Source organism: Tamandua tetradactyla, chromosome 2 (genome assembly GCF_023851605.1).
Source record: "Tamandua tetradactyla isolate mTamTet1 chromosome 2, mTamTet1.pri, whole genome shotgun sequence".
Lineage (NCBI taxonomy): Eukaryota > Metazoa > Chordata > Mammalia > Pilosa > Myrmecophagidae > Tamandua > Tamandua tetradactyla.
In genome coordinates this window covers 160,984,191-161,009,269 of record NC_135328.1, presented here as the reverse complement: position 1 = coordinate 161,009,269, position 25,079 = coordinate 160,984,191, and the positions used below count along the sequence as shown (strand labels likewise).

Sequence of the window (25,079 nt, the reverse complement as noted above, 5' to 3'; positions counted from 1 at the left end):
CTTTATATCATTTGGCATTGAGAGCTGCAACTTAATCAGTGTTTTAACTTATATGTTCTCTATCAAAATTCAAGAAAACATGAATTTTGAGTTCCTGCTATATTCAGAGCATTATGCTATGCTCTAGGTGAATTAGACACAATCTTATTCATGTGCATAGATTAACGATAAAAGGGACGTGTTCTACAATAGAAGTATGTGCCAGATGACAAAGTAGCACAAAAAAGAAAGAGATGTGACCCTATAGGAGTGAGGTACAGCTTTTGAGAGGAGGTGAAGTCTCTGAGCTGGCTTTCAATGCTTAAAAGAAATTGGCAGGCAGGCCAAGGCAGGAACGGACATTGTATACAGAGGGACTAGCACATACAAAGTTGTAAAGGTGGGAAACAGCATGTTATTTTCAGGTAACTATTCTGAATCACAAAATATAAGATGAAGAGTGGTAAGAAGTCAGACCAGAAAGGTTGGGTGTAGAAGAGCAGCTCACAAAGGGCTTCGAGGCCATGCTGAAGAGCTCCAAGTTCAGCCCATAGGCAGAATAGAAATACTGGATTTAAGCAATGGTGAGACTTAGTCAAATGTGGATTTTAGAAAGATCTATCAGTGTTTTAGAAATTGAGTTGAAGGGGCCAAAGGTAGAAATAGACCAGAAGGCATTTTCAATTTTTCAGTACTCCAGTACTCCAGATTGATAATGGAAATGGTCTAAGGTAAATCACTGGCAGTAAGTTTGAAGATGGGCAGTTGTACCTTTTATAATTTTTGGAGAGTATTTGAGGTTAAGACAGAAAAGGAAATTTACAAAAAGTTTTATCCAAAAGGAACCATTTTCAGCTTTGCTCACTCTTTCAGTTTACTAAAGCTGCCAGAATGCAGTATACCAGAAATGGATTGGCTTTTATAAAAGAGATTTATTAAGTTTCAAGTCACAGTTCTAAGGCCATGAAAATGTCCAAATTAAACCTCCCAACAAGAGAATACCTTGGAAAAAAGGCTGATTTTCTCTGTCCTGGGTTTCTCTGTCACATGGGAAAGTACATGGTGATGTCTATTGTCCTTTCCTCTAAGCTTCTGGTTTCAGACGGTTCTCTCAGCTTCTGGCATCTTCTGGGGCTTCTGGCATCTTCTGCATCTCCAGACATCTGTTTGTTTGGAGATGTGTCTGCTCTCTGTGTTGGCTCTCTTATGGACTCCAGTAAACTAATTAAGACCCACCTTGAATGGGTGGGGTCATATCTCCTTCTAATCAAAAAGTCCCACCCACAATTGGATGAGTCATATCTCCATGGAAACAACCCAATTAAAAGGCCCCACCCAACAATAGATCTGTCCCCACAACACTGGATCAGGATTAAAAGAACATGGCCTTTCTGGGGTACATAATAATTTCAAACCAGCACACTAACACATCTAAAAAACACAAGGTAGCATGCACATCCAAGTTAGTATTTCTAGAATAGGATTAAATGCAGTAAGGTTTTTAAGCACTTCATATTCAACAAAAACTGCGTCTGAACAGTTACGTGTCAGTCGATTTCCAAACACTGTCTAACACCCTGTCAGGCACTGGATTAGAGAGAGAAATATTATTCAGTGCACATCATACTCCCAGTAAGAACGTCGATCTGGGAGAGCCTGCTTCATCTCAGGCTCTTCCAGTGTCTGCTGAGTTCCTAAATAAAACAATCCACCTCCCGTTAAGTGGGTATGTGACAAACTTGGAAATGTCCATGGGAAAAGCAATCCAATTCCCTTCCCCTTTCTTCTTCATCTCCAAACGGAGCTGGCTGTGGACCCTCTGGGGTGGCTCAGCGCCGCAGCACTGAGGGATCGGAGCACTCCCCACCGTGGCGGGGGCCCTGAGCTTCTGCTCCTCTTTCTCTTCCCCAGGGTGTCTGGGTCATCACTCTCTCTTGAAATTTGAAACAGATGATCCTCCTCCATCTCTGCCCTGACCCGCCCAAGACTTTTGAGGGAAGTCTGTTTTTAAGTTCTTCCAGTAAACCCAAAATATTCCTTTTGAATATAATCCTTGGATTCTTGCTGTCAGAAGGGAGCAGGCCCCTGAAGGAGGCACCCACAGTGCTGTAGCTCCATCTGCAGGCCAGCCCTAAGATGCACAAGTAGAAAGAGAGCCAGTCTCCTCATTTGCCTCAAATAGAGGCCTGTGCCACACGAAAGGAACTGACCGAGGGAGAATTCAGAAGACAGGGGATTCAGCTGATTTAAAAAGCCAATATCAAAAAAAAAAAAAAAAAATCCAATCTCACAGAGAACATAAGCTAGCTGACTATGTTGAATAAGATTTTAGGAGGATCCCCCAATCTCAGCGTTATGACCAGACAGAATTTATCTGTGGCCTTAGACCAGTCACTTAAAACTGCCTCAGCTTCCTATATATAAAAAGGGAAGACTACAGTCCATCCATCACTTAATGTTCCAGAATTAGATAAGGACATAAGAGCATTAGTTCACATTTGTAAGCACTTGACAGCTCACAGAGTATTTCATGTTAATTTTCTTGTCTAAAATTTACAGCCTCTCTGTGACATGAATTCTAATATCATCCCTCTTACAGCAAGGAAACTGAGGCTCAAACCATTTAAATATATTGCCCAAATTCAGCCATGGCTCTTATCTGCAAAACCGGGTTTTTCCTACTATATAAAGAAGGCAACCGAAGAAAAAAGATGCTACAAAGTTACTGATTTTAAAATTAGAAATATTCAAGTATAAGCTGAGGGTACTGACCTTAGCTCCCTTCTAGCAGTTTTGAGATTCCAAAGTCAGGCTCCATCTCATATAATAAAAGAATTGTAATGGTCATAGAGTGCTATTACAAGGAAAAGATTACTGTCCCCAAAATCATTCTATGGGATTAACAAATCTGGACCTTTATAGAGTGGGTTTTAGTAGAACCTACCTTTAGTCAGATTGAGGATAATACTGGAGCATGAATTATTTAAAAAGTAACAACTGCCAATAGCTCTACATACTTTTCTTATATTATCTCATTTTATTTACACAAAAGCTCAATTGAGATGTGTCCTATTATTATCACTGTATTCAGGTGAGCTAACATAGGCACATATAAGGTAACATATATACCCATGGTCATATAGCTAGTAACTGACAGCGCTGAGATTCAAACCAGGCTTCAGAATCCTCCTTCTAACCCCTGATTCGGCCCTATCACAGCTCTTGAGCTACCAGAGTGCTTAGGGTGGAAATATTGGGAGAACCAATTTAGTTCTGCATGTTACCACTAGAAGTCCTGTATGTATTCACAGTTGTTCTTCCAGCCCTTCTCCAATTCACAGGCTTGTGCTAAAGCTCCCTTATGGGGACTCCTTTTCAGAGGAGCCCAGAATCTACCAAGACATGCTCAAGTGGCTTCATCAACCCTCACCCCTTGGATGTCAGTTCCCCCACATCCAAGAACTGTAAGGACAAATTTTCAAGTCTTCAAGTAAAATTTATCTTAGCTGCTTTTATTCTTTCCAGGATTCTGGTGCAAAAGCAGCTCCAGCTGCTCTGCCATATGATTCATGGTCAACACCAGTACTGACATGTCTCACCCGAAGAGTCCGTGAGAGTGTACAGGAAAGGAAGGTCCAGTATGAGATGTCTGAAAGGCAGGGCACAGCTTCAGGAACAGTATTAGTCACATTTCCAGGGGGTTTTACTCCTGGGTAAGGCAGTCTCAAAGGAAATCTAGGTGTGGAATCAGCAAAAGAGTGATTAAAATGTTCAGTAAGTTTCAGGCTGTGGTTTACATCAGCCACCAAACCTGGGGCCAGTCATACATGAAATATTTATTGAAGCTGGGGATGAAAGGCTGGGTAAGTCTGGGCTTTTCAATACGTTACACTGCAGGCTTTGAAGTCAGACAGGTCTGAGTTTGAATTCCGGCTTGCCAATTTTTAGCTATACTGCTTTAGAAGCGTCTCTTCTGAGCATATGTCCTTATCTCTAAAATGGAGATAATAATATCTCAAGTAGTTAGAGATATTGGGTATGAAACATGCTGATCCATTACTTAGGTTGTAAGCACTCAAAGAGTGGGAGGTATTAGCAAAACCATAACAGATGTTTTTCTGTTCATCTAAATTCAAGAGGAAGCTGCATAACAGTTTTATCTTGAGATAATTCAATATAATTTTTTCTTCCCCCAGATATTATGATAGGAAATATCAAGTATTCCTGAAGCTGGTGGAGCATCAGAAGGAGTATGCAGCGATCATGAAAGGGGATTGAACAGGCCTGTAGGTGCTGACACTGGAAGGTTGTGAGTCATTGCATCAGGGACCTCTGTCATTTCATTTTATATGCAAAACCCTTTAGGACCCACATTATCATTTCTTTATCATCTTTTAATAAAGAAAACTGAGACATGTACAACCAGAACTAGAGTTTTCCATTTCAAAATATCACCATTATTAGTTGGCAGTTGACACACAGATGCCATCATGGTATCAGAAGTTCTGCATTGAGTCATAGCACCTTAAATGGGGCTAGATCTTTTGGGATATCCAATCTGGGGGAAACTTGTTCATTGAACTCTACCAGCCACTAAATGAAAGACTTATGTTGCTTTAGTAGGTCATCTAATGTTTACTCTATCGATGGCTAAAGCATGTTAGTAACTTTCATTTGCAAGTAGTTTCAAACTTACAGAAAACTTCCAAGAATAGGAATAATACAAAGAACACCCATATACGTACCTTTTACCCCTAGTACTTACCTTTTAATATTTCACTTCATTTGCTTTATCATATGTACATTCTCTGTCTTTTTATATGTGTATATATACATATACGCACACATATATATATATACACATGTATCTGTGTACATGTACATTTTTTTCTGAGACATTTGAGAGTAAGTTTCAGTAGGTCTAATTTTACATAACACTTTTACTGAATCGGCAATTCATATTCCATTTTGTCAATTAATACAATCATTATGGCATTTTTCCTCTCCAGTATAGGATCCAGTCTAGGATCAAATATTGCATTTAATTATAGAATCATTATTTTGCAACCATCATATTAAAGATAGGTTCAGGCAGGAATCGTTAGTAAATCCAGGGAGAATTTTGATGAGGAATAAGACATGTACATCATCTTAAAATGTCTCCCTATGGGTTGCTTATTAGTTACAAGAAGAAAAAAACTATATAGGAAAGAAATAGGATAACATCTCAACTTGGTGATCAAAATTGACTTCAGGTGGGCAAATGGACATCATGTGCCTCCAGATGTGACAGCCTGAGAAGGAGATTGCTTCACTTATGGAGTACAGTGGCTGAGAATGCATAAACTGAATCTAATCATAAAGAAACATTACACAAATGCAAAATATGGAGAATTCTATTTTTTTAATGGACTGCAGTCCTCAACATGTATATGTCAAGAAGACAAAGCCTATGGAAAGTTTTCAGATTAAAGAAACATGACAACTAAAAGTTTTTAATGCAAACAAGTGTCTGAAAATTATAGTTGCTTTAGGTGATACCACACATACATGCAGACACACACAAACACAGTCATATATCACACACGTACACACACATTCACACACTATTTCAGACCCAGAGGTAGCTGCGAATGATGATTCTAGAGCTGTCATAGCTCAGATGAGTTTGGATAGAGGGCATGCTGGGACTACAGCAATGTAAGTCAGCAGGTAGAAAAGAAAAGGCCAGTATAATTCAGTCAACAAACATCTTGTGGGGTACATTTTCTATACCAGGACTGGGGTACAGGAATAAATAAACAGTCCCTGCCCTTCAGGGAGCTCACATTCTAATGAGAAACACAGACAAGTTAAAATCTCTCTCAGTGCCTTGTGAGAGTTGCTGCAGTAAAAGAAAGCATCTTCTGCCATGGAGTGCTTCAAACACTTAGAAAAGGAGGCAAGGGTGGAGGGTCAGCATTTGGGCTGAAAAGCAATATGGTGTAATGGCTGTGAGTTCTGGCTTAGCTTGCTAGCCTGGCTTTACCTGTAATTGGCTGTGATACTTAGCCCCATTTCCTTATTTTTGAAATGAAGATATTAATAGTACCTACTTACTAGGACTATAATGAGGATTGAGTGTGAAGCTGTTAGCTCAATTGCCTGGACCATGTCTGTCTTGTTCCAGGGGCTGGCACCTAACAGATGCTCGCAATAATAACAACAAATCAGTAATGAGTAGGATGACCACACCTAGTTACAAAGGCCAGCTCTACAATAGCATTTTACAGTATCTAGAGGATATAGAGATCTTTTGGATCACCCAGGTGAAGGTGGGTCTGGGTGTCCAAACCAGCAGGATGAAACCCAGTTTCTGTAGAGCTGGACTCCAGCCAGGGCTTGGGATGGAAATGAGAGAGGTTTGTGGGGTTGGATTTAGCAGCTCAGGGAGGAGTCGGATACAGTAGGAGCTAGGCAAGATGTTAGGACTAAAGAGGCTTAAGCTGCTAAAGCTGATCCGTACTGACTCAGAAATTGGGGCAGGCCTGGACCTGTTTGTATAAAGCAGTGGTGAATGCAGTACATGCGTGCCTAGGAAAGAAAGAGGTAGAAGAAAGAGTAATTACCAAGTCCTTCCTGTATATTCTCTCCAGTCCTTCCAACAGCACTGTGAAAGAGGGGGCATTATACTCACTTTCCAGTTGAGACTCAAAAAAGATAAACAGTTCACCCAGAATCACTCTGATAGTGGTAGAGACAGGATTTGAATCCAGACCTGCCTGGGTGCAAAGCTTTGGTTATCACCCCCTTGTAAAGCTGGAGAGAAATCTCTCCCCACCACCTGCTCTACAATTTTAGTGCTTATGCTGTGGGTGAGCAGCCCAGAATGCTTTTCATTCCCACAGTCAACTCCTATCCAAACCAGACTGACCCTGCAGCCCCACTGCCTTATGAAAAAGGATACCACTTCAAGATGAAGCAAGGGAGCCCTGGCCCTAGGATTCTTCTGGCATCTCACTCAGTAGTGTGGAGCAGCCAGAGACATAGAGAAGAGATGAGAAGACTTGGGCAAAGTACTTAACCTCCAAGAGTCCACCTCCCCCTTCCATCAATGGGATAAACCTGCTACCTACCTCGAGGATCCAATGAAAGAACTGTGTGTCAAGACCCAAGCACAATGCCTTGCAGATAATAGACACTTCACAAATTTTGTTTCTACAGTGATCTCTTAATGCTACCTGGCCAGGAAGTTAATTTCTAAGAAAAATCATTCTGATTCCTACCATACAAGGAAGTATAAATGTCTATATGGATTTCTTTAGCTAAGTGTAGCCTGACAATACATTTTTAATGACTCTAACACTCACCTTCTTATACTGGGAGAGGAGGTTTTATTTAATGCCTGCATATAAAGTATAGGTATATTTAGCCTTTATGAATAAGAATTACAGTGTAACTAGAGTGATTTGTGGGATTTTTGTTTTGTTTTGTTGCCTCCTGAACACTTTTCTTTCAACTTGAAGTCAGCCTTGCTTAGCAAATCATTTTGCCAAGAAACAGATTCCAGGTTCTGTATTTGACCAAAAATACTTCCCAAATGTGAAGAAGATAAATGTGGCTTTCAGAAGAGCCAAAGAGAACAAAAGCCAGGGGAGATAGTGGGAAACTAAAGACAAAGATGATAGAATGGTGTGACACTTTACAGAGATATAATAAAGTACAGGACCCAATTCCAGAGCTTGTTGGTATCTGAATGAAGCATCTAGAAGGCACGGTCCCCTCTTAGGGAGGCTCTGACTGGGAAGTTGGTCTTTCTATCAGGAAAATGGTCTGTGTTGGTGCAATTTGAATTGTAGGGTAGAGGAATAAGGACATAAAAGCTCCCAGGAGAGCAGTAAAAATACTAGAAACCCTGGTTTGAGGAGGTCCCTCAGCCTCCTCAAACAAGATGAGGGTAACAAGCTGGACATTTGGGTTTTAATGTTAATGTGATCTGCTATTTCTTCCAGGTCTGATGATAATCAAGTTATTCAAGTTTACTTCATTGTGTCCCTGCTGCAGGCCCAGGAGTGCTTAGAGGGCACACACTGATTTAAGGCCTTGTGTTCTCTGCACCTAGAAAATTTCTCACATCTAACAGATACTCCGTGAACAAATAGATTAAATGAATGAATGAATGAGTGAATGAATGAATGACTTATCTGTACAGAGATGAATGGCAAAACTAAAAATATCTCAAAGGTCCCACACTTCTGGGTCAAACTGTCTACAATATGTGTTAATGTGCCTTAATTTAAGGGACTGTCTAAAGTGTAACTTGGTTATTAAGGGTTAAAAAAAATCATGCCTTATACCTAGTCACTTGCTTTCAGTTTTTTATTACGCACACACACACACCTTCTTTTTGGTTTTAGGTCAAGCTCAGAAACTTTTTGTGAATTTTCAGTGTTTCTACCATTTCCTGCATGATACTTGATGGGAAACCAATTGTGCATATTCCAGAAATGCCCATTGTTCATCAGGGCTGAAGTGCACATGCTTTCAGAATTCAAGGGTATAGTTACAAATAACTACCATCAAAGGATTTTACATGAAGGATGTTGTTGCCAAACAAGAAATTAATGACTGAGTAGAGCTGTGTAATGTAATTACACAAAAGATGGAACTTCTGATGAATTACAGAAGAATCTTTGTGCTGTCTTGTGTCTGCATAAATGCACTTAACTGCTATTGACAGTAATAGGAGGGGGTCTTGAACACAAAACATTTTCTTTTATGATTTCTAGAGGGAAAACTTTAAAAAGTACATTTTATAAATGTACTTTATACATATCTGACAATTTTATAAAATTGTATAAGACAAAAGTAACTTAAATAAAAAGATTCCTGCTAAGAAATTCAAGCTTTTCAGTTTACCATTAATTCACTTATTAATTTTATTATCAATTTCCATTATGGACAGAAAATCATTTAAAACTATATACTAGCATAAATGTTTCTAAAGACCCAATTTTTATTTGCTTAAGTCGTGCCTTAGAAGTGTTTCATTATTAAAATCTATGGTGAGCCAGACTCCCTTCTGTACCATTTTAATACATATTTGAAATGCACAATGTTTTATTCACTAATGTCTGGTATTTAGGCAAAAATCAATAATAGTATCTCAAATTTGAATATTTCTTTACAGCTTCCATATTGATTGCACATACATTTCTCAGCTGCTTCTCACAATAAATTGGTGAGGTAAGTCTGCAAGCAGTGGGATTCCATTTTACAATACAAAAACCACAATTCATGAGTTTCAGTGCTACCCAAGATGATGTAGCTAGAATGGGGAGGAGGCAGGACAGGACCCCTCACTTACTTCTTCCTCAGTAAATTCAATTAGCTTATTTGTGCAACTGAAGATGGCTCATTCATTAGTTTGCTAATTGCTCTCTCTGCAGTTCCACTCTTTAACATGATGCATAAACATCTAATCTAGGAGGCCGTTTCTCATACTGGTCAATAGAAGCACTGTATTATTTCTGTCAGCAAGCAGAGTGGTAAAGTGAGAAAGCCTAGGGCCATGGAGTCACTGAGTCCTGCCTTCAAATGGCAGCTTTACTACTCTTTCATGTTATTTATTTATTTATTTATTTATTGGCATGGGCAGGCTCCGGGAATCGAACCCGGGTTTCCAGCATGGCAGGCGAGAATCCTGCCACTGAGCCACCATTGCACCACCCAGCTTTACTGCTTTTTACTCTACACAGTATGTGAACTTATGTGAGTCAGTTAACCTATTGGTCTTCATTTCTTACCTATAAGGTGGAATTAAGAAAATCTACCTTATTGCTGATCTGAGTATTAAACGGTATGATGTGTGCAGGTGTGAAGTGCCTAGTACAGTGTCTGACTTAAAGTAAAAATTCAAGAAAGATCAGTCTTTCCCTCCTCAACCAATCCATATTTTCATTATAAAATTTCTGAATGAATTGCTTCTGGTCAAGTTGGAAAACTTTATATCCAATTTCTCCAGGTAAAACCTCTCTGTTCTATCAATAACACCCAATATATTGTTCCTACTGTGTCAAGAGTGCTGGAATGTTCCTGTGGATGCATTAAGGAAACAGCATCAGGATGAGGAGAGAAGGCATGTATATAGAAAGAGAACTAACCACCACAGCAATCTTGGGCCCAATGAGTACCACAAGTTAGGAAGTACTGCAGGCAGGCAAAGGATGTCAATAACCTAAATCTGTCTGGGAAGGCTCATCTTGAAATGACTGAAGCTGAAATGGTCTGCCCTAACTGTCTCAGCTCTGCTAAACTGCAGGTACCAAAGGCTTCTGTCTGCAGGCTCAGCTCTACTATCTCTCTTAGGTAACCACTGCCGGAGACAAGCAGTGTACATCGAGTTCAGGCCAGCCCCAACCCTTCCCCAGCCAGTGGGTTTAGAATTTGTCTTTCTGTCCTTAACCCAGTTTGGGGGGCTCCAGGGGTGGTGATCCCTGAGCACCTAGAGCCTTACCATGTCGCAGCCTTTTCCCTTAAAATACAAATATGCTTGTCCAGTCTGGCTCAACACCTTTAAATTGCCACACTATCCTTTTGCAAGGCACAAGGAAAGATTAATGTTGAGTGCTCTCACATGGTTCCCCGCACTATTCCCTAAGCCATTTGTCAAAGGCCATACATCACATTACATTTCATTCTACTTGTAGTCCTCCTAGGCCCAGGTCTCACTTACTTACTCATGTTTGGCCCCACTGGTCCCTTCCAATTTAGCTTTTGAAACTGGCTTCCTAGGTGGAACCTTGGCTCTCCTCCAACCATATGTGAAATTCTCCTTCCTGCTACTCTGACTTATAAATCATCTCTCCCATTCCACTTGACCCAAAAAAGCCCTATCTCAGTTAAAACCATATGGAAAAGGTTTATCTATCTGTGCTCAACAGACCAAAACTGGCACAAAGTGTCAATTTGCACTCCAGTTTCCCTGCTAGGACCAGAGTCCTGCTTAAATATTTACTCTGCTGGATGGAACTTTGATTAGCTCTTACCAGCTCTCTCTCCCAGTAGCCAGATCCAGTTCCTTGCAATTCTCTAGCCACCAACCCAGGCCTTGCTTTAGCCCAGAAAGGCCTTCTAGAGAGAATCTAAGGGACTTAAGCAGACTTTCTGACTAGAAACTGCTATTGCTATCACTCTGAGAGGACTGATTATTAAAGCTGTTTCCTGAGTGTTTCCTGTGCTACAACATGTGATAGGATTTCACTGCCCCTCTCTCTCTCTCTCTCTCTCTCTCTCTCTCACACACACACACACACACACACACATACCCCTTGTGGTTGGGTGGGGTCTTGTGACTACTCTGTAATGCTTATTGCTTCTGGATCAAGTCTTTGTCAGTATGCCTGGCTTCCAGAATGAGGAGGATTCAGTGTAGAGCCCCCAACCAACCCCCAGTGAACAAGTAGCATGAAAGAGAAACAAATTCATGTCAAGATTATTTCTTGCACCAGCATGACCTATCCTGTCCTAACTGATACACTTCATAAGATGCTATTAGATCCACACTGACCCATATTGAGACTAAATATGCCATGATCAGAACATCTGGCTCAGCCTTGCTTGGGGCAAGACCTGTAGCTAAGTTAATGCCTCCAGTCCTAGACATGAGCAATCCCATTTACTTCTTTTCCCCACTTGCATGTATGGAAGTCTCACACTCAAAGTAAATAGGACACCATCTTACTCTATTCCAGAGTTTCCCAAGAATGTGTTTTTCAATCGGGATGGTGTTTAGTTACAAATAATAATAACCCCTCCTACTGTGACTTATATAATGTTTGTTATTTCCTCAACAAGAAATGTAAAAATAGGCAGTCCTTGAGTTAACTTGTGGATTCAACAATCTCATCAAAGATCCAACCCCTTTTCATCATCCCATTCTCCCAGCCTCAGTCTGCTGATTTTGGACTTCAGGTTTGTCACTTCCTGATTGCAAAATAGTTACTACCTCTGGAGACGTCTTATTTTCACATAATATCTTCCAAAGCAGAATATGGCTATCTCTCCCTGTGGCCCTCGTTTATGAAGGAGGAACCTCCTAGCAGACTTCTCCTGTGGTCTCATTGGCCAGACTCTGCATCAGGCCGGCCATGAGGCCAATCACTGTCAGAAAGAATGGAATTGCCAAAGCTGGGTTAGAGAACTCATGGTGTATTCCCTGGCACTAGGCTTATTTCTGATCCAGTGAACTCATGGTTCTACTAAGCAAAGGAGATGAAGCAATGGCTTTTGTATAGGCAATAGGTTTATTTGAAGAAAGAGCCATAATGAAGTAAGTTAAGGAAACACTATGCTAAACAAGTTTTAGTATTGTAGAATATCTTAGAATATTTTTTAATACACTTATGTGCATTGAGAATCTCCTAGAGAAATTGTGAAGAGTCGCCCAAACTTACTCTATCAAGGAGCCTTTTGTACAAAGCATTTTCCTGGAGTCATGTAGAACCACTGCAGTGATTTGGACTCTGATTAACCAAGAGTTTATAATACTTTGGCCTGAGTTGTGCAGATGTTCTCTTTCATATTATGTATAAATAGGTGGTTTCTTCAACAAAGTAATGGCTATTATGCATGAAATTTGGTTGTTTTACCTAATTACAGAAACAAAATGCTTTTCACTACTTTATCGGTTATTGTCTTTCAAATGAATGTTCCTAATTATCAGTGTCTAAAGTAGTCATTAAAAATGGGCTCAGTTTCTCCGCAGGCGGCGCTCCCGCCGCCAGCCAGCCAACCCTCCTCTCCCTCTTTCTCCACGGGCGGCGCTCCCGCCGCCAGCCAGCCAGCCCTCCTCTTCCCCCTTCTCCACCGGCGGCACTCCTGCCGCCATCTTGCCCTTCTCTTTCCGCTCCTGCTCCAGCGCTCCATCCACCATCTTATCCTTCTCTTTCCCCTCCTGCTCCGGTGCTCCATCCGCCATCTTATCCTTCCCTTTCTCCTCCTGCTCCGGCGGCTCTCCAACCACCACCGTGCCCTCTGCCGCCTTCACCAGCTCCTCCACGACCGTCCTCGACAGCCTTGCCACCCTCACCTTTCCTCCTTCAGAACAGCTACTGGGGGAGTGGAGATGATACAGAGCAGCTCCCAGAGCCACGACGGAGATCAAAGGGATGGCGTACCCCATCCTGGAACGGCTGACTGGGAGAACCAGCTCCGGTGAGATCGCCGAGGGGTGCGGGCTTTCCCGGGCGGGACGGCAAGCGGCCGGAGTCCCTCCCTTCCTCCTTCCCAGGCCAGCTGGCAGAATTGGGCAGGCGGTCCCCTCGGGCCGCGGCGGCTGGCGCCCCCACCACGCGAGGCCTCCCGGAACAACTGAGAGAGTTGGGTCGGAAATCCCCAGACCGCGGAGAACGGTGACCGGGGGGTTCCCTTCCAAACACGTGACTCCCCGGTCCAGCTAGGAACAGTGCACTCTCCCGGGCCGCGGTGGCTAACGCTCTCCCGCCACACTTGGGGCTCCGGGCCGACTAGGAAATTCAATCGGGCGCTCTCCCGGGCTGCGGCGGCTGGCGACCCTCCCCGCGTTCGGACCCCCGGGCCGGCTGGCACTCTTCCAAGCCACTTCAGCTGGCGAACCTCCCCCATGGCGAGAGTTTTCCAAGGTTAAAGGACCCACAGCACCTTTTGCTGGTGGAACCCGCAGACAAACGTGTGCCACGAGCACCACCTACTGGGCAGGATAAGAAAAACAGAACCCAGAGATTTCACAAAAAATCTTTCAGCCTGTTGGGTCCAACACCCAGGGAAGTCTGACTAAATGCCCAGACGCCAACAGAGGATAACGGATCACGCTCAGAAAATTGAAAATATGGCCCAGTCAAGGGAACAGACCAATAGTTCAAATGAGATACAGGAGCTGAAACAACTAATGCTGAATATACAAACAGAAATGGAAAACCTCTTCAAAAACGAAATCGATAAATTGAGGGAGGACATGAAGAAGACATGGGCTGAACAAAAAGAAGAAACAGAAAAACTGAAAAAACAAATCACAGAGCTTATGGAAGTGAAGGATAAAGTAGAAAAGATGGAAAAAACAATGGATACATACAATGATAGATTTAAAGAGACAGAAGATAGAATTAGTGATTTGGAGGATGGAACATCTGAATTCCAAAAAGAAACAGAAACTATCAGGAAAAGAATGGAAAAATTTGAACAGGGTATCAGGGAACTCAAGGACAATATGAACCACACAAATATACGTGTTGTGGGTGTCCCAGAAGGAGAAGAGAAGGGAAAAGGAGGAGAAAAACTAATGGAAGAAATTATCACTGAAAATTTCCCAACTCTTATGAAAGACCTAAAATTACAGATTCAAGAAGTGCAGCGCACCCCAAAGAGATTAGACCCAAATAGGCGTTCTCCAAGACACTAGTTAGAATGTCAGAGGTCAAAGAGAAAGAGACGATCTTGAAAGCAGCAAGAGAAAAACAATCCATCACATACAAGGGAAACCCAATAAGACTATGTGTAGATTTCTCAGCAGAAACCATGGAAGCTAGAAGACAGTGGGATGATATATTTAAATTACTAAAAGAGAAAAACTGCCAACCAAGACTCCTATATCCAGCAAAATTGTCCTTCAAAAATGAGGGAGAAATTAAAACATTCTCAGACAAAAAGTCACTGAGAGAATTTGTGACCAAGACACCAGCTCTGCAAGAAATACTAAAGGGAGCACTAGAGTCAGATACAAAAAGACAGAAGAGAGAGGTGTGGAGAAGAGTGTAGAAAGAAGGAAAATCAGATATGATATATATAATACAAAAGGCAAAATGGTAGAGGAAAATATTATCCAAACAATAATAACACTAAATGTTAATGGACTGAATTCCCCCAATCAAAAGACATAGACTGGCAGAATGGATTAAAAAACAGGATCCTTCTATATGCTGTCTACAGGAAACACATCTTAGACACAAAGATAAACATAGGTTGAAAGTGAAAGGTTGGGAAAAGATATTTCATGCAAATAACAACCAGAAAAGAGCAGGAGTGGCTATACTAATATCCAACAGGTAAGACTTCAAATGTAAAACAGTTAAAAGAGACAAAGAAGGACACTATATACTAATAAAAGGAACAATTAAACAAGAAGACGTAATAATCATAAATATTTACGCACCGAACCAGAATGCCCCAAAATACGTGAGGAATACACTGCAAACACTGAAAAGGGAAATAGACATATATACCATAATAGTTGAAGACCTCAATTCACCACTCTCATCAATGGACAGAACATCTAGACAGAGGATCAATAAAGAAATAGAGAATCTGAATATTACTATAAATGAGCTAGACTTAACAGACATTTATAGAACATTACATCCCACAACAGCAGGATACACCTTTTTCTCAAGTGCCCATGGATCATTCTCAAAGATAGACCATATGCTGGGTCACAAAGCGAGTCTTAACAAATTCAGAAAGATTGAAATCATACACAACACTTTCTCGGATCATAAAGGAATGAAGTTGGAAATCAATAATAGGCGGAGGGCCAGAAAATTCACAAATACGTGGAGGCTCAACAACACACTCTTAAACGAGTGGGTCAAAGAAGAAATTGCAAGAGAAATTAGTAAATACCTTGAGGCGAATGAAAACGAAAACACAGCATATCAAAACCTATGGGACGCAGCAAAGGCAGTGCTAAGAGGGAAATTTATTGCCCTAAAAGCCTATATCAAAAAAGAAGAAAAGGCAAAAATGCAGGAATTAACTGTCCACTTGGAAGAACTGGAGAAATAACAGCAAACTAACCCCAAAGCAAGCAAAAGGAAAGAAATAACAAAGATCAGAGCAGAAATAAATGAAATTGAAAACATGAAAACAATAGAGAAAATCAGTAAGACCAGAAGTTGGTTCTATGAGAAAATCAACAAGATTGATGGGCCCTTAGCAAGATTGACAAAAAGAAGAAGAGAGAGGATGCAAATAAATAAGATCAGAAATGGAACAGGAGACATAACTACTGACCTCACAGAAATAAAGGAGGTAATAACAGGATACTATGAACAACTTTACGCTAATAAATACAACAACTTAGATGAAATGGACGGGTTCCTGGAAAGACATGAACAACCAACTTTGACTCAAGAAGAAATAGATGACCTCAACAAACCGATCACAAGTAAAGAGATTGAATTACTCATTCAAAAGCTCCCTAAAAAGAAAAGTCCAGGACCAGACGGCTTCACATGTGAATTCTATCAAACATTCCAGAAAGAATTAGTACCAACTCTCCTCAAACTCTTCAAAATAATCGAAGTGGAGGGAAAGCTACCTAATTCATTCTATGAAGCCAACATCACCCTCATACCAAAACCAGGCAAAGATATTACAAAAAAAGAAAACTACAGACCAATCTCTCTAATGAATATAGATGCAAAAATCCTCAATAAAATTCTAGCAAATCGTATCCAACAACACATTAAAAGAATTATACATCATGACCAAGTAGGATTCATCCCAGGTATGCAAGGATGGTTCAACATAAGAAAATCAATTAATGTAATACACCATATCAACAAATCAAAGCAGAAAAATCACATGATCATCTCAATTGATGCAGAGAAGGCATTTGACAAGATTCAACATCCTTTCCTGTTGAAAACACTTCAAAAGATAGGAATACAAGGGAACTTCCTTAAAATGATAGAGGGAATATATGAAAAACCCACAGCTAATATCATCCTCAATGGGGAAAAATTGAAAACTTTCCCCCTAAGATCAGGAACAAGACAAGGATGTCCACTATCACCACTATTATTCAACATTGTGTTGGAGGTTCTAGCCAGAGCAATTAGACAAGAAAAAGAAATACAAGGCATCAAAATTGGAAAGGAAGAAGTAAAACTATCACTGTTTGCAGACGATATGATACTATACGTCGAAAACCTGGAAAAATCCACAACAAAACTACTAGAGCTAATAAATGAGTACAGCAAAGTAGCAGGTTACAAGATCAACATTAAAAAATCTGTAGCATTTCTATACATGAGCAATGAACAAGCTGAGGGGGAAATCAAGAAATGAATCCCATTTACAATCGCAACTAAAAGAATAAAATACCTAGGAATAAATTTAACTAAAGAGACAAAAAACCTATATAAAGAAAACTACAAAACACTGTTAAAAGAAATCACAGAAGACCTAAATAGATGGAAGGGCATACCGTGTTCAAGGATTGGAAGACTAAATATAGTTAAGATGTCAATCCTACCTAAATTGATTTACAGATTCAATGCAATACCAATCAAAATCCCAACAACTTATTTTTCAGAATTAGAAAAACCAATAAGCAAATTTATCTGGAAGGGAAGGTTGCCCCGAATTACTAAAAACATCTTGAGGAAAAAAAACGAAGCTGGAGGTCTCGCGCTGCCAGACTTTAAGGCATATTATGAAGCCACAGTGGTCAAAACAGCATGGTATTGGCATAAAGATAGATATATCGACCAATGGAATCGAATAGAGTGCTCAGATATAGACCCTCTCATCTATGGACATTTGATCTTTGATAAGGCAGTCAAGCCAACTCACCTGGGACAGAACAGTCTCTTCAATAAATGGTGCCTAGAGAACTGGATATCCATATGCAAAAGAATGAAAGAAGACCCATATCTCACACCTTATACAAAAGTTAACTCAAAATGGATCAAAGATCTGAACATTAGGTCTAAGACCATAAAACAGTTAGAGGAAAATGTAGGGAGATATCTTATGAATCTTACAACTGGAGGCGGTTTTATGGACCTTAAACCTAAAGCAAGAGCACTGAAGAAGGAAATAAATAAATGGGAGCTCCTCAAAATTAAACACTTTTGTGCATCAAAGAACTTCATCAAGAAAGTAGAAAGACAGCCTTCACAATGGGAGATAATATTTGGAAATGACATATCAGATAAAGGTCTAGTATCCAGAATTTATAAAGAGATTGTTCAACTCAACAACAAAAAGACAGCCAATCCAATTACAAAATGGGAAAAAGACTTGAACAGACACCTACCAGAAGAGGAAATACGGATGGCCAAGAGGCACATGAAGAGATGCTCAATGTCCCTGGCCATTAGAGAAATGCAAATCAAAACCACAATGAGATATCATCTCACACCCACCAGAACGGCCATTATCAACAAAACAGAAAATGACAAGTGCTGGAGAGGATGCGGAGAAAGAGGCACACTTATCCACTGTTGGTGGGAATGTCAAATGGTGCAACCACTGTGGAAGGCAGTTTGGTGGTTCCTCAAAAAGCTGAATATAGAATTGCCATATGACCCAGCAATACCGTTGCTAGGTATCTACTCAAAGGACTTAAGGGCAAAGACACAAACGGACATTTGCTCACCAATGTTTATAGCAGCGTTATTTACAATTGCAAAGAGATGGAAACAGCCAAAATGTCCATCAACAGAAGAATGGCTAAACAAACTGTGGTATATACATACGATGGAATATTATGCAGCTTTAAGACAAGATAAACTTATGAAGCATGTAATAACATGGATGGACCTAGAGAACATTATGCTGAGTGAGTCCAGCCAAAAACTAAAGGACAAATACTGTATGGTCCCACTGATGTGAACGGACATTCGAAAATAAACTTGGAATATGTCATTGGTAACAGTCCAGCAGGAGTTAGAAACAGGGTGAGATAATGGGTAATTGGAGCTGAAGGGATACAGACTGTGCAACAGGATTAGATACAAAAACTCAAAAATGGACAGCACAATAATACCTAATTGTAAAGTAATCATGTTAAAACACTGAATGAAGCTGCATCTGAGCTATAGGGTTTTGTTTTGTTTTGTTTTGTTTTTTACTATTATTATTACTTTTATTTCTTTTCTCTATATTAACATTCTATATCTTTTTCTGTTGTGTTGCTAGTTCCTCTAAACCGATGCAAATGTACTAAGAAACGATGATCATGCATCTATGTGATGATGTTAAGAATTACTGATTGCATATGTAGAATGGTATGATTTCTAAATGTTATGTTAATTTCTTTTTTTTCCCATTAATTAATAAAAAAAAAATTGGGTTCAAATTGTGGTGCTGTGCTTTGAAAATATTGCTTTTTTGTATATATGTTATTTTCACAAAAAATTTTGAAAAGTCAATTGTGATGATAAAAAAATATTTATTCCTTCTAGCTTCCTATATTCTGGAGAGCTAGAAGGAAAAATCTGAGAGGATCGTGTGGTAGTCCATGACAAACTCTGGGATCTGTCCTATAACTACTTGTTGAAGAGTGCTTTGAAAACTACTGCTTTTTTCTTTCTTTGCTTTGTATATATGCTATACTATACAATAAAAAAAGTTTTAAAAAATGGACTCAAAAGAAACTTCCATTTAGAAATATCTTGTTGGAAGTCTTTCAATTAAATTCTAGATCTGGAAACACCAAAGGTCAAACTGCTCAAGGAAGAACAAGTATAAAATATTAACTAATACAATATTGAATTTCTTTGTGGCCTTTTAAAATTTAGTATTCCTCTTTATTCTAACCTGTAAGTCTTCTTCTTATTATCCATCCCAGGTAAGAAACTCTCTAGTCACTCACAGAAGGCCGAGGATGACTCACATGTGCCCACTTACATCCTCTCCCTGTAAATACCCTAACTCTAAAGAACACATACATACAACATGGACAGTTTTAACATATTATTAGGTCTTTGACTAAAAAAATAAAAAGTTCTTTCCTTGAAGCCAAATATATATCAATGGATGATGTAACTAACTAGCTATTTTTTGACACATGGAGTTTCTAATACTAAATCTCGTGAATTGCTTTAAAGTTGTGCTAATTTAAATTACAATGCTGTATAGAAATTTCAGTATCATCCTTTGACAATATACTTCTGATATTTTAAACTATACAGTTTTGTAAGAAGTTTCAGCATTACTACAAGATTAAAACCTTGTTTCAATTAAAAAGGATCTGAAAAAATTGTCCATAAAGTTAAGTTCATGTGAACAGCAAACGTGTTTATTTTTTGTACAAATGCACACTTTTCTTTCTGACATCTACATAATATTTTTTAAGTATAATTTGCAAAACATATGGCTTAGCTATTCAACACAGGTGTTATATAGAGCTAGAGAACATATTGTGCTATATGTATGGAAGCATATGTTTCAATCCTAATCTTTTTACAACAAACACTTCATAGACTTCCTGCTATTTACATCAGGAACATGTATTTGGCCTTGATGTCACCTGTTTTTTAGTACAGGGACTTAAAAGGAAACTTCTGGGAGCTTATAAAACCCACAGGAAATAAATACAATGTTTACTTTGTTATAAAGGTGATTGAGCTGGTAAGGAAGTGGTTAAAAAAATCTTTATGACTGTCACTATGGAATGAAACAACAATGTGTTACTCTTCTGAATCTTTCCTTATTATTTCACTCCCCCCACAAACTTTTTGCAGTTATAAGAAAATTTAACCCAATGTTTTCAAAATTATTGTTTCTTCTACCATTTTTATCACAATTCTCAGTCTCAAGACACTCATAGCCCATATACCAACAAGAATAACTGATAGTAATAGTAGGTACCATTCAGTGAGTGCTCACTGTAGGCAGACTGTATGTGTGCATCCCTCTTTATCTTTACAACAACCTTGCATACTATTATCATCTCTATTTTATAGATGAGGAAAATGAGACAGAGAAAGGTTAAATAACTTGCCCAACATCACTCAAGAAGCCTTGGTCAGAATGACCATTATCAATAAAACAGAAAATGACAAGTGCTGGAGAGGATGTGGAGAAAGAAGCACACTTATCCACTGTTGGTGGTAATATCAAATGGTACAACCACTGTGGAAGGCAGTTTGGCGTTTCCTCAGGAAGCTAAGTATAAAATTGCCATATGATCCAACAATACAATTGCTAGGTATCTACTCCGAGGACATGAGGGCAGGAACATGAATGGACATTTGCAAACCATGTTTATAGCAGCATTATTTACAATTGCCAAGAGATGGAAACAGCCCAAATGTCCATCAACAGGCAAGTGGCTAAACAAGCTGTGGTATATACATATGATGGAATATTACACAGCTGTGAGACAGAATAAAGTTATGAAAGATGAAACATCGTGGATGGACCTTGAGGACATTATACTGAGTGAGATTAGCCAGAAGCAAAAGGACAGATACTGTATGGTCTCATTGATATAAACTGACATTAATGAATGAAGGAAATAGGGTAGATATTGGGTAATTGGAGCTGAAGGGATACAGATTGTGCAACAGGACTGATTGTAAAAATTCAGAAATGGATAGCACAATGCTACCTGATTGTAGCACAATAATGTAAGTACAGTGAATGAAGCTGAATGTGAGAATGATAGAGGGTGGAGGCTAGGGGCACATATGAAACCATAAGGGAAGATATAGGATAAAGACAGATGGTATGATCTAGGAATGCCTAGAGTGTACAATGATAGTGACTAAATATACTAGTCAATGATAGTGACTTAAAAAATGTTTTTGCATGAGGAAGAACAAAGGAATATTAACATTGCAGGGTGTTGAAAATAGATGGTCATTCATATTTTAAAACTTCAACTTCTAAAGCAAAAAGTGTTTATTTGGTACAAAATTTTAATTTGGACTAGTGCATTTCCTAATATAACTTATATGGACAGGTTAATTGAACACCATAAGTACATGGAACCTTGAATAGGGCATGAGATTTTGTAGGTTTATCAGAGCATCACTGGTGTGATGCTCTGATAAATCCCAGAGTGATTTGAACAGTGAATAAAGAAGTATTTGCAAAGTCCCCTTGGGGGAATAGCTAGAAAGGGGGAAAATTCAACTTCCCCATTTGGAGAATTCCTGATATTCTTACAAGCAGTGGGGAATACCAAATCAATAGGCCAAGCCCTCAATCTTGGAGTTTGTTCATGTGAAACTTATCCCTGCAAAAGATGGGCTAAGCCTACTTAAAATTAGACCCAAGAGTCACCCCCAGAGAACCTTTTTTGTTGCTCAGATGTGGCCTCTCTTTCTCAGCCAACACAGCAAGCAAACTCACTGTCCTCCCCCTCTCTGCATGGGACATGACTTCCAGGGGTGCAAACCTCCCTGCAACATGGGACAGAAATCCTAAAATGAGCTGGGACTCAGCATCAAGGGATTGAGAAGACCTTCTCTACCAAAAGAGGGAAGAGAGAAATGAGACAAAAGAAAGTGACAGTGGCTGAGAGATTTCAAAATGAGTCGAGAGGTTATCCTGGAGATTATTCTTATGCATTACATAGATATTCCCTTTTTAGTTTAAGGTGTATTAGAGAGGCTAGAGGGAAGTACCTGAAACTGTAGAACTGTGTTCCGGTAGCCATGTTTCTTGAAGATGATTGTATAATGGTACAGCTTTGGCAATGTGACTGTGTGACTGTGAAAACCTGTCTGATGTTCCTTTTTATCTACGGTATGGACAGATGAGTAAGAAATATGGATTAAGAATAAATAAATAATAGGTGGAACAAATGTTAAAATAAATTGAACAGATTGAAACACTAGTGATCAAAGAAAGTTAAGGGATATAGAAAAAAATAGGGGGAACAAAGGTTAAAATATATTGAATTGATGGAAATACTAGTGGTCAGTGAGAGGGAGGGGTAGGGGTATGGTTGTGTGAGTTTTTTCTTTTTTATTTCTTTTTCTGGAGTGATGCAAACGTTCTAAGAAATGATCATGGTGATGAATATACAACTGTGTGATGATATTGTGAGCCATTGATTGTACACCAAGTATGGAATGTTCATGTTTGTATGTTGTTTTGTTTTGTATATATATATATATATATATATATATATATATATAAAGAAGCCTGGGTCAAGTTCACAACCATTACCTGACTCTCATTCATAGCAACAATAATAATAAAAAAAAAACCACCTTTCTCAAATGTAAATTATGTGCCAAGAACTTTCATTATGTCACTTCATCTTCAAAGTCCTAGAAATAAATATCTGTAGATGAAGAAACAGGTTCAGAGAGATCAAGTAACTCGTCAAAGGTCACTACTTGCTAAGTGGTACTAAGCCTCCTTCTGCGTGTATTAAATAATATTTTGTTCTGAGCTGTAGCACAGTCTCTTAAAATATTAGTCATAGCAGATAGAAAATGTCCCATTTGAACCATCTGGTGGCGTTGTCCTATAGTCACAGGAGAGGAAAGAAAAAGCTGAGGCCTCATGAAGAAAAAAGGGAAACACAAAAGATGGGTGAGGATCTCCCTCTCAGCCCTTTCACCTGGCTTGGGAAGAGTGAGGAATTTTAGACTTCGGACACAAGGGTGGCGCTATAAAGCAGGTGCTGGCAAACTTTTCTGTAAAGTGCCAAGTGGTAAATATTTTCAGCTTTACAAGCCATACAATCTCTATGACAACTGTTCAGCTCTACCACTTTTGCAAAAAAACAACCATAGGCAATATGTAAATGATAGGTGTGGCTGTGTGTTCCAAAAAATGGTATTTACAAAAGCTGGCCTGTAGTCCTTAGTGTGCAGCTTCTGCTCTGACACCCGGATTGGTGGTTTGGGGAATATTGAATGTCAGTCCCCTAAGTGTAGTCATTGACATTCTCATAAAGGGTAGTTCCAACAGCAGGGTGTAGGTGAAGCCTCCTTCTAGTAACTTTAAGGGGACTATATATTAACCATACCCATAAGGAACATCACTGTAGGAATTACAGTTTTTCATTTCACAAATGAATGCATCAAAGCAGAGAGAAAGGTAATGTAATAAATTGGAATTTTAATTACTATGCAAACATACTATATTTCTATCTCCAGACAGAAGGCAGATAGGTGCATTTGATTGTACCAAGCTCTCCTTCAATTCTCCATCAATTTTCTGCCTCTTTTTTCTACTAGTTTACCAGGTTTATCAATCAGCCTGAACTTGGTGGGGTACATTCATGAAATGGTTTCCTTTTTCTCCAATCTCCACTCTCAACTCTGTGATGCCAAATTTCCCTTCCTGATAGGTAGCAGATCCTATCTGGCCACTTTCTATTATTAAAAGTACAGTCTAGGATCTCCTCTCCTCTCTTCTTGACAGGCAGCTGCATCTTTTCTTGCAGTACCAGCTACGTCCCTGAGACAGGATGGTGAAAGTCAGAATTTATGGATTTGGCCATATGGGGCTCCTGGTCACCAGGGCTACTATAAACTCTGGGAAAGGACAGGTTGTTGCCATCAATGGTCCCTGCACTGACTTCAACTGAGTGGTCTACGTACTCTAATATGACTCTGCCCATGGCCAGTTTGATGGCCCCATCAAGGCTGAGAATGGGAAGCTTATCATAAATGGGAATTCCATCACTATCTTCCAGGAGCAAGAGCCCACCAACATAAAATGGGATGATTCTGATACTGAATATATTATGGAATCCACTGGTGTCTTCATGACCCTGGAGAGGGCTGGGGTTCACTTGAAGAATAGTGCCAAGAGAATCAGCATCTCTGTCTCTTTGGCCAGTGCCCCCATGTTTATGATGGGTGTGAACCATGAGAAGTATGACAACTCCCTCAAGATTGTCAGCAGTGCTTCCTGTACCACCAACTGCCTGACCCACTCAGGCCGTGACAACTTTGGCTTCATGGAGGGACTCATGACCACCATCCATGCCATCACTGCCACCCAGGAGACTATGGATGGTCCTTCCAGAAAAATGTGGCATGGTGGCCATGGGACTGCCCAGAACATCATTTCTGCATCTACCAATGCTGCCAAGGCAGCAGGCAAGGTCATCCTGGAGCTAAATGAGAAGCTCATTGGCATGGTCTTGTGCATCCCCACCTCTAATGTATCCACCATGGACCTGACCTGCTGACTGGAGAAAGCTGCCAAATATGATGACATCAAGAAGATGGTGAAGCAGGCTCAGAGGCCCCCTAAAGGGTATGCTGGACTATACCAAGGACCAGGTTGTCTCTTGTGACTTTAACAGTGACGCCTACTGTTCCACTTTTGATGCTGAGGTTGGCATTGCCCTCAACAACCATTTCGTCAAGCTCATTTCCTAG

General features: G+C 39.8%; 1 protein-coding gene and 1 pseudogene across 3 annotated transcripts in view; both read left to right on the top strand.

Moving 5' to 3' along the window:
* FGGY (FGGY carbohydrate kinase domain containing) overlaps nt 1–4,425 on the top strand; it is a 515,661-nt gene extending 511,236 nt beyond the window's left edge. For 2 of the 3 annotated variants that reach the window (XM_077149482.1, XM_077149492.1), the window contains exon 17: nt 4,176–4,425. Coding sequence is in view for 2 of the 3 variants with exons in the window: in XM_077149492.1 (XP_077005607.1) it covers nt 4,176–4,257 (82 nt within the window). In the remaining variant the exon portion in view is untranslated. The remainder of the gene's footprint in view (nt 1–4,175) is intronic. The other variant, XM_077149484.1, reaches the window with a different exon arrangement.
* Nucleotides 4,426–24,157: 19,732 nt separating this feature from the next.
* LOC143657774 (glyceraldehyde-3-phosphate dehydrogenase pseudogene) lies at nt 24,158–25,079 on the top strand (annotated as a pseudogene).